The sequence below is a fragment of the Daphnia carinata genome, chromosome 5 (assembly GCF_022539665.2).
Source record: "Daphnia carinata strain CSIRO-1 chromosome 5, CSIRO_AGI_Dcar_HiC_V3, whole genome shotgun sequence".
Classification (NCBI taxonomy): Eukaryota; Metazoa; Arthropoda; class Branchiopoda; order Diplostraca; family Daphniidae; genus Daphnia; species Daphnia carinata.
Window position 1 is genome coordinate 2,419,365 of NC_081335.1, and position 12,983 is coordinate 2,432,347.

At 39.2% G+C, this 12,983-nt stretch overlaps 2 protein-coding genes across 2 annotated transcripts in view; one reads left to right on the top strand and one right to left on the bottom strand.

The window, feature by feature from the left end:
• Window positions 1–12,983, top strand: part of LOC130696460 (uncharacterized) — a 96,603-nt gene that overhangs the window by 73,945 nt on the left and 9,675 nt on the right. The window contains exons 11-12 of the mRNA XM_057519537.2: window positions 7,743–7,853; window positions 11,393–11,494. Coding sequence (XP_057375520.1) covers window positions 7,743–7,853; window positions 11,393–11,494 — 213 coding nt within the window. The remainder of the gene's footprint in view (window positions 1–7,742; window positions 7,854–11,392; window positions 11,495–12,983) is intronic.
• The window catches only part of LOC130696465 (dolichyl-diphosphooligosaccharide--protein glycosyltransferase subunit STT3B-like), a 70,705-nt gene that overhangs the window by 26,247 nt on the left and 31,475 nt on the right, over window positions 1–12,983 (bottom strand). The gene's annotated exons all lie outside the window — the stretch shown is intronic.

Consider the following 12,983-nt stretch of genomic DNA (forward strand, 5'->3'; position numbering starts at 1 on the left):
AAGAAGAGACACCTGTATTTCTATTTACATTTTCGCGTCGTCCTGATTGATATTCGTATTTGACTTTGACCGTTTTTTTTTTTTTGTTTTTTTTATGGAGCGCTACCTTGAATGGCCACGACACACAATGAAAAAGAATAATTCATACTCGACCAAATAGGGTCGTAAACCATCTCTAGTATTTAAAAAAAATTCGTTGTGAGGGACAAAAACGAGCCTGCTTTTCTCTGTGACGATCGAGAAATCAACAGATAAAAATCTATTTTTTTTTTCTTTTATTCCCTAAAACGGACGGATCCATAATAGTCGTCGAATAGCAGTAGCCTTTGTATAGTGAGATTGGTGTCTACATTTGGTGTAACAGGTACGTTCCAAGTAAGGCTCCCCCCCCCGCTCTCTTGGAACGTCAAAAATTGTTCATATTAAAATTCCTTCTATTGATTTTTTTTTTGTATGGATGTCGTACTGAAATATCAATCCGTTTTGAAAAAAAAAAAAAAAAAAAACATTTGATGGGAGGGGGAGAAGAAAAAAATGAAAGATATGGTGAACGCCGACAAGCCACTGCACGCATACCGGGGGCTATATTGAAATGCGTGAGCTACACGGAGCATTTTCGGGAGAAAACGAGAGGCGGGTCATTTGAAATTCAAAAATAACCGAAAGGAATGTTGACATTTCGGGTGTGTGTGTGTGTGTGTGTGTGGCTATGTGCTTACGTGCTTGGGTGTATATAAGAAAACAAAAAAAAAAAAAAAAATTGAAAATGAAAGGGTTCATCATACAGGTAGTGGTTTAACAGTGGTTTAAGGTCGTGTGTGTGTGTGTGTGTATGTACAATGTGTGTGTACACACGTAGACAAGGCACACAACATTCTAAAGAGGAATAAACTGATAGGAGCTGTAAGCAAGAAAGGGAAAAATAACAGTATGGGAAAAATAAAAATGAATCATTTTACATTTTCTAACCCCCCCCCCCCCCCCTGGAGGTGTATATACAATAGAGTCATTTCCACTTTTTTTTTTTTCGAACTTCCTGAGAGGGTTTGTTTTGGTTTCTGTGATTTTTTTTTTTTTTTAATACCTCCCACCCTCAATGAGGTACCTTAAAAAAAAAAAACACACACACAATTTTGCTTGCTTTAAAGTTGATTTTTAATTGCATTTTTTTTTTCTTTCTCCATTTCAAAAATGGAGTTCTGTCGATGCATGATTTATGCTTTCGTGTATTGTACCTACACACGATCGAGGGTCGTGTGTCCTCTGGTGACACCATTTACAATTTAATTTCAGGTTCTCCCTCCGTAAAAAGAAAACGATTTTTTCTCCCTTTTTTTTTCAAAATATCCAAGCCAAGATTGTTAAGGGGGGGCTTTATAGTGGAGGAAGGCAGTAAATCATCAAGTCCACACACAATACATACAAAGTAGATGTCTCTCCTCTCGCCCCCCCCTCCTTTTCGAAACTTTCTACGTCATTTTCACCCCCACTTTGTCTGAAACCCCCAATTTCCAGAGATAAAACCGTTTTTTTTTTTCTTTCTTCTTAAACATCCCTCTCTACAGTAGGCAATCAAGTCCGTCTCGTCGTTTCTTTTAAAAATAAAATCGACACACGACTTTGAACCGTTTAAAATTCGGAGCAAGTCCCCCCCCCCCCTTGAAAAGAAGTTTGAAGTCGTTAAAAAAAAAAAAAAAAAAACAGCCGGACTTGATTTACGAGACGATCTTGTTGTCTGTGTTATGTTCGTATAGGCCTACACACACACAAAAAAAATAAATAAAAAGAGAGCCTCTTGTCTCCGTGTGTGATCTCAATTTCTTTTACAACACACACACACACACGCCCCAATGGCTTGGTTTAAAAAAAAAAAAAACGAAATAATAAACGTGTAGAGTTAGAATTACATAAAGATCTCGCGTTATGATAGAAAGCAAAAGACAGAATTGTTTTTGTTTTTTTGGGTGATTCTATGGTTGTCTATTTATTTATTTTTTTTTTTTTTTTGTGAAGACGTTTTCTATGTCTTGATTAGAAGGCTGGGCCAGAGAGACGTCTCTCTGAATGATAATGAGCAAAACCACCTAGGCAGCTCTTTCGTTCAAAAATCTAAAGAAATAGGCCTTTTTTTTTCTTTTCTTTTCTTGTTTCTCTTTGGCATTTCAAAAAGGAAAAAAAGATGAAACAAGAACTGAGAGATTCTTTTTTGGGGGGGAACTAATCTTTAAAGACGGGGAATCATCTTGGAACAAAAAAAAAAAAAGGAATTTTTCAATCATTTTGATGGCGGAGATCGACTTTGTTTCGTTTTTTGTTTTCGATTCAGAAACGTCAATCCGAATGTGATGACATTTCTGATTGAATTCTTTCACGTGTTTAGGATGAAAATGAGCGAGTGCCACCCCTACAACTGGAATGCTGAATTAGAAAGTCTTTTTAGCGAAAACAAAATTTGTTTTGCTTTTCCCTGCTTTATTTCTCTTCAAGTTCCATCACCTGTTTTCTTTATCGCCTTGAACGATTCGCAATTGGGGTCGCTCAAATTGAAAGTAGTAACTCAACCAATTTCTTTCTTCCCTCCTCTCCTCTCCTCCCCCCCCCCCCCACTTCCACTATTTTCTATCATTGCTTTTTGGAAAACCGACGACGGCATGAGACGGATATGCGGCCCACTGCCTATTAGAACGAGGTTTTGAATGACGACATATCGAATGTCATTCCAAGTGAAAATACGTAATAACAACAAAGGACGTAGAAGGGGGGTGGGCTCTCGTACAAGGGCCGTAGATCTGGGTGGCGCGTACTCTCTCTTCTAAATAATCAAAACACACCGCAGACACCCTGATTTGGTTACGACAACTGCGGTTTTCTTTTTTTCTTTAAAAAAAAAAAAAAAAAAAAATTTCTGTTTCCTCCCCCATTCTTGCAGGATTTCTTCCCTCCTTTTTTTTTTCTGCGGTTTGGCAGCGATGGACATGTCGTTTTGTACGGTATGCACACACGCGTATCGTAGCCGAAGAAATACTACCAGTACGTCCTCCCCCATTTCTTTTTTTTTTTTTTTTTTCATTCTTATTTTTTTGTGTGTGTGTGTGTGTGTTATTTGCGTGTAAGAGATGCCAGAGGGGCTGATTGTCCATCAAGTTCTTTCTCTCGGCGATAATCCACCTGAAGCTCTGGACTGAACAAAAGGTAGAAACAAAACAAAAAGAAGAAAGAAAAAAAAAAATGGGGGAACAAAAATAAAATAAACCAGCAGCTCGCAACAGGTTCCTCTTTTCATTTGTCTTCGTACGCAGTACCTCCTCCTTCTTTCTTTTTTTTTTTTTTTTTTTTTTTTTTTGTTAGGCAAGCGGCGTGCGCGTTGGCCATCCAACAGCCCACGCCCTCAAGTCACAAGAATCTTCTTCATCTTTTTTTTTTTTTTTCGTTTGTTGTTGCTTTTCGGGAGGGATAGTTGGCCTTCGCCGAAACGACTCTGTCCTTCGGGACTTGTATTTATTTTTTTTTTCCCGACTCTGTTTTTTTTTTTTAAGGAGGGGGGGGGGAATGCGTTGGTTTCAGCAACGGACGAACGCCATCATCGATGAAGGGCGACATTTTTGATTGGTTTAAACGAGGATTTCGATTCGCAGTTGCGTGAAAAAAAAAAAAAATAAGACAGATCACGTCATCTGGATTGTTTTTTGAGGTTTTTATTATACGTATACATATATATACATATTTTTTTTTATGAAACAAAAAAAAAGGGGGGGGGGGTCCAACTACGCAACTGTGCGCCGTTTGATTAATTTCGCGCGTCAGCTCGTTTGCCATAAAAAGGAAAAGAGCAACAGGAATGCGTTGTGTGTTTATTTTCTTGTTTTTCGTGTTTTATTTCGTTTTCCATTCCTAAACGTGCGTTGACCCTCTTTTTTGAGGTCGACCTCAAATATCCCCAAGTCGAGGAGCGCGCGCGCGTGTGTGTGTGTGTGTATATGCGCGACACACACACACACACACGCTTTTCATACGGAAATGAATCAGAAATGTCACAAACTCGTCAACCTTTTTTTTTTTTTTTTATTTTTGGTCCCTTCTCCTTCCAAGTCATACGAACTATTATTCTACCTTCCCATTGGCTAGATCCTACACACAAAAAATAATAAAATATTACTACCACTTTTATTTCGACAACAGCTATCCCCCTATTTGTATCACGCTTGACGCGTAGTGTAGTCCGCCCGCCCCCCTCTTTCTTAGCCGCAACCTGTTCCGCCGAGAGCACACCTTTAATTATTATTATATTCCTTCATTCTCCGTACCTTTAACCATTTTCTTTATTTTTCTTTTCTCTCCTCTTTTTCGTTTCATTTTCCTCCTCCTCCCATCCACCTCTCACCCCCCCCCCCCCCCCCCCCTCAGGGAAGAAAACAAATTTTCTCATTCGCTCGTGTGTAGGCCCTCAGTTTCGTTGTGGACGACGTGCGGGAGTGTAACGCCAGATTGTTGCTCCGCGAAAAAGAGTTTTTGCCCAACTTTCGTTCGTGTGTGTGTGTGTGTGTGTGTGTGTCAACGTGCGTGTCTCTTCTCTGTGTGTTGTGTGTCTCTGTGTGCAGTTGTGTTTCTCCTTGTTTTGTTTTTTTGCAAAAAAGGGGGTGAAAAGAAATTGACGAGAGAAAACGTTGCCCACTTTTGGCAAACTGTTTCAATTAGTTGCAATTGGATTAAAAGAAAAAAAAATTCGCTGCCTGCCAGTTGTGTTTTTGGATTCTGTTTGCTTTCACGTTGGCCCCCCCGCAATTCAAGTCCGGCCTGATGGGGCGCCCCGTTTATTAGGTATTTATACGCGAACGCACGCGATTATTAATTATGTCTATCGATTGGATCTTTTGAAAAAAAAAAAAAAAAAAAATGCCCGACATGGGGAGAGAGAGAGAGAGAGAAGACACGAGAAAAGGTTGATGGAAAATTTCTGTTTTAACGCCTTGCCTATCATCTTCTTCTCCTTCCTTTGAAAAATAAATAATTCCCTTATTAGATGAGAAAAAGCCGAAAACGAAGAGGGGGTTAATTAAAGAACCATCCCTTCCTTTCAAGTTCATTTTTCTTGTGTTATGGCTTGGACAGAGGGGTGGGGGGTTGTTTCTAGCAGCTTGAAGAACGCTTGTCTCTCTTATTTTTTTTTTTTTCTCTCATCATCACCGGCATCGTACAAGCGTCTCTTTTTAATGCATTTAACATCAATCTATTTAGCGGTGGCAGCACCTTTCCTTAAAAAGGGCCGCATTTTTTTTTTTTTTCTTCTCATTTTCGTAACGGCGTTCAACACAAAAGAAAGGCCCCCCTCCCTCTCTTCGGCGGAATCTAAATAAAGGTTGAATCATCACTTCTCTCACTCTCCTCGGCAAAGTCGTTAAAAAAAAAAAGAAAAAGAGGGGAGAAAAAAAATAAAATCTGGGTAAAAGAAACAAATGTCGGGGGTGAGTTATAAGTCAAGGTGATGATGTGAAAAGTGAGAGATGTGTTTTGATTTATTATTATTATTTTTTTTGAAATTCCGGAACCGGAACTTTGAATCCCCTCTTCATTTCCACCCTCATATCCGCAAGGAAAGCCATCTGCTTGACCAACGTCCGCCTCTCTCGCTTTCAAATGCCTTTTTTGTGTGTGTGTGTGTGTGTGTGTGTGTGTGAATTGTGGCCACCTTTTCTTTTGATTTGGAAACGTATTCAAACAAAAAAATTGCCGCCCTATTTTGTGTGCACGTCAAAGGCAAACATTCACCGGAATTGTACGCTTTTTTATTCCGGATTCCAGAAATCCAGGACCCTTTTTTTTTTTTTTTTTTTTGTTCAAAAAGAATGTCCAACTTCTTGATTTTTTTTTTTTGCCATCTTCTTGTTGGTTGTTTCGGTGGTGTACCACAGACGCCGCTACCTCGAAATTCTTTTTTAAGAATAAAAAAGAAAAATGATTGACGCTAAATAAGCCCTGCAGGTATGGAAAGGAGGTAACGGAAGCTCTTTAGTGGAGCCAACTTCCTACTCTTTTGACTGGTACACACCACCGTCTGTTTCCTCTCTTTCACAGATAACATTCTTTTGACTCGATGTCTGTCCAAGACGTTTATCTTTTTCTTTCCATCACCTTCTCTCTCTCTCTCTCTTCACGGCAAACCGCCATCTTTTAAGTACCAACCCCCACTTGCGCTAAACCTCTTGCCAAGTAGAAATGAAACCATTTCAAAAAGGAACCTTATGATGAACGTTGTAGGCCTTCGGAAAAGAGAGGGGGGCGCACAACACAAGTTGGCCCCGAAAGAAAAGAAATGTTATTCGTCCTGATGTACTTCTAGAGAAAGCTTTAAACACTGCCTTTGACCCCTTAACATTTTGATATTTTCCAGCCTATCGTTTCTTTTTTTTTTTTTTTCTACCTTTCTCCCTCTCCCCTCGCGCCATCTTGAAAGATTTTTCCAGGTGGCTCCACCTGGTCGCCGATGGCCAATCTTGATTTTCTTGTTACCCCCCCACTCTTTTACCCCCAGCACCAATCTTTGTGGAAGAATCTCAGAGCCCCTTTTTGCGTTTTAACAGTTTTTCTTTTCTTCTTTCTCCCTTCCATCCCCCCATGTCATTCATGAATTTTGTTTTTCAAAAGCTTATCTTCTTCTTTTTTCTTTTTTTTTTTTTTTATTCTGTGCACAAGATACGAAAGAAGAGGGGGGGGGGATAAATATAATTTTTCCTTCTCGTGTGTGTATACCTGGGTGAAAGAAAAGCGGGTAAACAACCTCATGCTGTTACCCCCTGAAAAAAAAAAAAAGCTTTAGGGTTCGTAAGGATTTTCTTAAACAAGTTAAGCTATAAGGTTCTTAAAAAAAAAAAAAAAAAAAGAATCTTATCAGGGCGGCGATTCTTTCCGCCCATTTTTTTTTTTTTTCATCTGCGTGTTTTCGTGATTTTTTTTTTCTCTTTGGAAATATCACAGTTTTATGGGGTTGTGAGAATTAAAATAAAAAGAAATTGTATTTTTTTCTTTTTTTTTTTTTTTTTTTGAACAAATGTTCTGGAAAAAACGGTAATCACAGATGATTTAATAAAAAATAGAAGACTAACGGACACGGTGGTCGTTGAAAATGTCAGAATGTGTTTTATTCCACTCTGACGCCCTTCGTGCAATGATCTAATTATGCAGTCGTTTCCCATAAATAATTCATTCTGAACTTGCGGGAATTAAAAAAAAAAATAAAATAAAAGAAATGTCGGTCATAGACTCTCCAACAGGGAAATTGATGATCTTAACAAACGAAACAACAACAACAAAAAAAAAACTAGTTTTTTTTTTTCTTTTTCCTTCAAATGTGTGGAGCACAGGACCGTGAATTTTTTTCAGTTGCCTCATCGGGCGTGCTCTCACGTTCCACTGCGTCTCATTTCTTTTTTGGCGGGGTAGAGAAACGACTCGAATGTCATCCGGTTTTTTTTTTTTCTTCTATCGTCTTGTGAACAAATGGAAGACTTTGAAAAAAAAAAAATTAACAAGATTGTCTGCGCACACCTACGCACGTTTTTTTTTTTCTTGTTAACGAGCCCTCCCCCCCCCCCGCTATGTGAACGGGAGAAACGGAAGTCGATCGACCAGAAAGCTCCGCACACACAAATTAATTTTATTTCATTCTGTGCGACCATTAATTAAGAAAACGAAAGGTGTGGTCTTTCTTTAACTTAATTTTCTTGTTTCTTGTTTGTTTGTTACAGATTCAGCGGTTGGCCAGTTATGAGCGCTACTTTCAGGATTTGCTGTGCGAGACGGCCGCCGATCATCCCGACCTTGACGACGTTCACAAAGCACGCGATAAAGCTCAAGAGGTAAATTTAAAAAAAAATAAAAAAAGCCAAAATTATTAACTAGCAATCGTCCTCGTGTCCTTTTCGGCACGCAAAGGGGTCGTTTTTTTATTTTTCCTGGAAATTGCCATTGTCTTTGGGAAGGTTCGTGTGCGAAAAAAATATATATATATATTCACCCCACCAGATCGCGTGGCGGAGTCGAGCGAATGTGATTTAGGAATGAATTTACGACACTGACAACGAGAGTCGTTTGTTTTTTCCCGAACGCGTGACTTTGCGACATGGCGGATGGGACGTCTCCGGTTGTCTTTGGGGCATATGCAAATGGGCCAGGGCTGGCTCATCTCTTTCTCACCTTGAGGTTTTTTTGTTTTTTTTTTCAATGGAGAAAATGGAACGAGCTACGGGGGCCATGAATTGGCGCTTCCCATTCGTGTGTCTTTCGGGGCTTCGTTTCATGCCCAGGGTGTTTTTCTCCATGGGCCAGCAGAGAGAGAGAGAGCGAGAGAGGCCTCGTCATGTTTGAAATTCGAAGGTCCTTTTATTTATTACTATTTATTTTTTAAATCTCATCATATCGTTTGGATGATTCACGAGGCAGCCATTTTTTCTTTTTCGTGAGCCAGTCGTGACTGAGAAAGTGACGCTACAAACGGACCATCAGTTACAGAGTTTTTAGGGGTTACGCGCATAGCAGTGAGAAAATTCCCTTTCCATTTCGCGTGGCCTTTGAATTTGTTTTTGATGTAAGAAAAAAATAAATTATTTTTTGAATTTGCCAAAATCCCGGATGGGAAGGAAACGAAAAAAAAAAGGAAAGGGATCATTCATTCAAACGAAATGATAGGATAAGAAAATGTGACGTTGACGGATCATGGGCCCTCATTGACTTCTGGTTCTAACAAGGACACTAACATAGACTAGTCGTTTCCCCTTCAATATGAGAGGGGGGGGACCTTATTTTCTTGCAAAAAAAAAAATAATAATTTAAAAACCTATCCAGGTCTAGGAAATCTCCCCCCCCCCCCCCCCCCAAACATTCCAGATTTTTATATGAATCTTTAATTCTTTGGATCTCTATTGGAGCGGATCGTTCTTTTTTTTTTTCTCATCTTCCCACGATCTGTAAAATAAACAAAAGATTGGCCGCGATTTTTTTTTTCGAACCGACAACCGCGCCCACATCATCGACAAACCGCATTCATCAGTTTCTTATTGCCTTTTTATTTTATTATTTTTCAACTGTCCTACATATCCAATGGCGCCCGGCGTCTACGTCGTTTTCTAATTTCTTAAGGATATTTGGCAATTCAAACGTTGTGCGTGCGTGTGTGTGTGTGTGTGTGTGTGTGTGTGTCTGAGAGAGAGACTTTGGTTTGTGAGTCAGTAGGCGTTATTAGTCCGGTATGCACACCAGACGTATCTAGGTGTGTCACGGACTTATCGAAGCGTCTCGTAGCGGTGGCCGCGGTTGGGTGTCAATGCGAACGTAAATATAGAAGAAGAAGAAGAAGAAGAAACGGGAGATGTGTAAAAAAAATCAAAAAAAAAAAAAGATGATTGGATGATGATGAGAGAGGCATTGAATTCTTTTCTTTTGTTTATACGAACGGGAAGGCGGCAGTCGAGCGCCAGAATCGTGATAGTCAACATGTCGTTATTGTTGTTGTTGTTGCTGCTGCGTCCGTCTTGTTGCGCGTGAATGGACGATGTATCAAGTGGAGGAGACTGAACATGAAACGTGGCCAGTTGTTCCGCCCATTTGCCAAACGTTGACGGCATATCTAGCCAGCTGGATGAACTATTCACCACTTGATTGGGTATACCTGATTTTTCGTTTGTTTTTTTTTGTTTTTTGTTTTTTTTGTTTTTTTTTTTTAATTCGTTCGTGTCTTTGTTATTAAAGTAGATGTTTTTCCCAAGCATTCTTTCCGTGGGTGGAGTTCTTATTTTATTTTATTTTATTTTCAAAATCTGGTTACAACTTGTTTCGTGCTAACTGGCGCTACCCCTCTCGCGATTGGTTATTTAGTAGAAAGTCATTTGAAATTGCATGCGAAAATCGATTCAAACTATTGCGTGCATCGTGACGTCATTCAGCGGTCAGGCGGGAAAAAAAAAAAGAAGCTGTACAAGTGGAGTATCGAAGTGAAACAAGCTCCGTACGCAGTGTATATAGTTTGGGACTCTTGTTTCTTTGGTCTCTGTTTTGCACGCCTCGTCAATCACGCGCACGTCTTTCTCTTTTGCAGCCTTGGCCGGCGTTCTTCAATTGTTTGACCGCAATGAAAAAAAAATAATAAAATAAAATAGTAAAAATAAGGTTTGGATGATAGACGCACACCACACAAGCGCATACCACTTGAGGACGAACGAAAAGAAGGTGCAATCGGCCATCCGATTCTCTCACGTCCTTGATGTTTCGTGAATCGTTGCGCACGCGCAATAGCCGTCCCGCGCGTCAATAGTTGCGTAATGACATCATTTTTTTTTGCTGTTTGCCGATGGGACGCTGTTTCGACACTGTTGCGCAGTAGTCATAAATAAGACACCAGCTTGTTGCCTCATTTCGAATTCACGAACAAGAGACGGAACTTCCAAACGCCTATACGCCAGCCAGAAATCACGCACGATTTTTTTTTTTTATTTCTAACGCCCTTGGCCAAAAAGCGGAATATGGATTTTGTAAAAAAAAAAAAAAATAATTCCCATTTCAATTTTTTTTTTTTTGGTTTAAAAGAAGAAGAGGGACGGGACAGAAATACGGGTGAATCACGAAGATGGGAGTGCAACAAGGATGTTGTCTTTCCTCGTGCAGCCCCATCGACCTGCAGGGCTGTGCCGGGTTCACCTGCGGGATGCCAATGATGTTGTTTCTATTTATGCACACACCACGTTTGTTCTAATAATTCCCCCCCCCCCTCTCCGCTAAAAGGAAAGGAATAGTACGAAAGACAATTGAAATTCAATCTTTTTTGGTTTGTTCTGTGAAATTTGGTAACCGGATGTTTCGCCCATCGAGTTAACACTCGGTCACGTTTTTTTTTTTTTTCTTTAGACATTCTTTTTTATTTTTCAGGTCCTACCTTTTTTTCTTTTTCGTTTCTTCATCCGCCTTTCTCTCCGTATACGTCGTGAATGTTCAAAAAAATTCTTTTTTTAACCAGTTACTTCCGATTGTTACCGTCATCGACGTTCCACCGTGCGGGACCTTCCCTTATCGTTTTTCCCCCTAGTGGCTACCATTTTCTTTCTTTTTTTTTTCTTTTTTTTTACAAACCAATTAAGAAAAAGGAAAAGCGTTTTCCTCTTTTCAAAATTGTTCAAGCGGACGTTGATGATTTACGGCGGGCAAGAATTGCGGTTGTCCTTGTATTCTCTTCTTCTTCAATGTTATTTTCTTTCAACAGCAGACACACACACACACGGGAAAACGTTGTATGTTCATTAACCGAAAGTTATAATAGCGTTCAATTTCAAGCTTTTTTTTTTTTTTTTTCTCTTCTTCAAAACATTATTTTTAATTTCTGCTTTTCCATTTTTTTTAATTGTTGCAGTTGGTGAAACGCTGCGAGGAAGAGATCAATCAGCTGGACCGAGTGCAGAACCTGTTCCCCAACGACCAGCTCTATCTCCACGACAAGGATGCTCTCAGTCTGGTCAGTACACACATTTCTTTTTTTTTCTTTTTTTTTTTTTTTTTGTTTTGTTTTATTATTTTCAAAATTTGAAGTCACGTCCACGCCCTGCCCTTCCCAATTGCCTTGGGCAGTTTTTGGCAGCGGCTATCGTGATTCTCTTCGTCTAACATTATTTTATTGTCTCTTATTTTTTATTTTTTTATTTTTTTTGTACGCGGCGTATCACATGCCATTTGGGAAATGTAGAAATACTAGTTGAACGAAACAAACACACACATAAAAAGTAGATAGGCAACTCATACTATTACGATGATGAACTTTTGATCAAGATATCTTCCGCTAGAAAAACAAAATGGCGATCCGACGCACGACAGGGACCTTCTTCTTTAAAAAAAAAAAAAATCCTGTTTTATCCAATGGAATTTCTGTCCGTCTATGGGCATTTGTTCCAGCCAAGAAAGAAAAAACAAAAACAAAATACAAGTCAGACGCTAAAACAATCGCAAAAGAAAAAAAAAAAAACGGTGGGACAGAAATTCGAATAGATAACGAATGACAAACTCCAACGCAAGCGCAGACACAGCAACAGTAATTTTTCAGAAGAAATGCCCCCGAAAAAAAAAAAAAAAAAAAAAAAAAAAAAAAAACCTGTTACTCCTTTAGGTGACCCTGGACAGGAGAGACTGGAACGGCAACATAACAACTCGATTGCAGCTCTCTTTTTGACCTCCATCTTGTCCTATCAATAAGTAGATAAATAATTGTGCGGTGAAACGGCCTGTCCAGAGGCTTTGTCTTACCTTTCGGAATTTGGGTTTTTTTTTTCCCTCAAATAGCGGACATTTTTTTTTTTTTCTCTATCTATCGTGACTTTTCCGAAACCGTAATAACAGTCGCAATAGTTAAATCAGCACGTTTTTTTTTTTTTAAAGGCACGAAACAGCCATTTTTTTTTTCATCGACCAATGACGATCAATTCAAAAGGAAATTTGAACGAACGCCGATGTAGAACGATCTGTAGATATGGCACCGCTGTACAGCCCACTGTCGTTTATTATTTCATTTTTTTTTTTTTTTTTTCGTTTAACGACAAAGTTGTTAGACAAAGTGGCGAAAATTGCACGCTAGGCAAACGTCGAGGAGGGAACAGACGGTTAGACAACATACTTGTCTTTCAAGTCGATTAAATTTCGTATCAAACTGGCGAAGCGAAGGCGCGTGTGTCGTTTTGTTTCAAGTAAAAACTAAAATAATAAAAGGGGTCGCACTTGGTTTTTTATTTTTCACGCTCCCGTGCTGATGGCGGGATAGTTTGCACGTTTATTTTTCTAAAAAAATTTATTTGCCATATTTTTTTTTTTTTTTTTTTATAGAACATTTCTCTTACATTTTTATCTCTTTTTCCTCATATTTTTTTTTGTTCCTTATTATTACCCTGAAGTTGAGCACTTCTATAATGTTGTTGTCGAAAACAACCGCATCGCAGACGGTCGTCATCAGCCGCAGC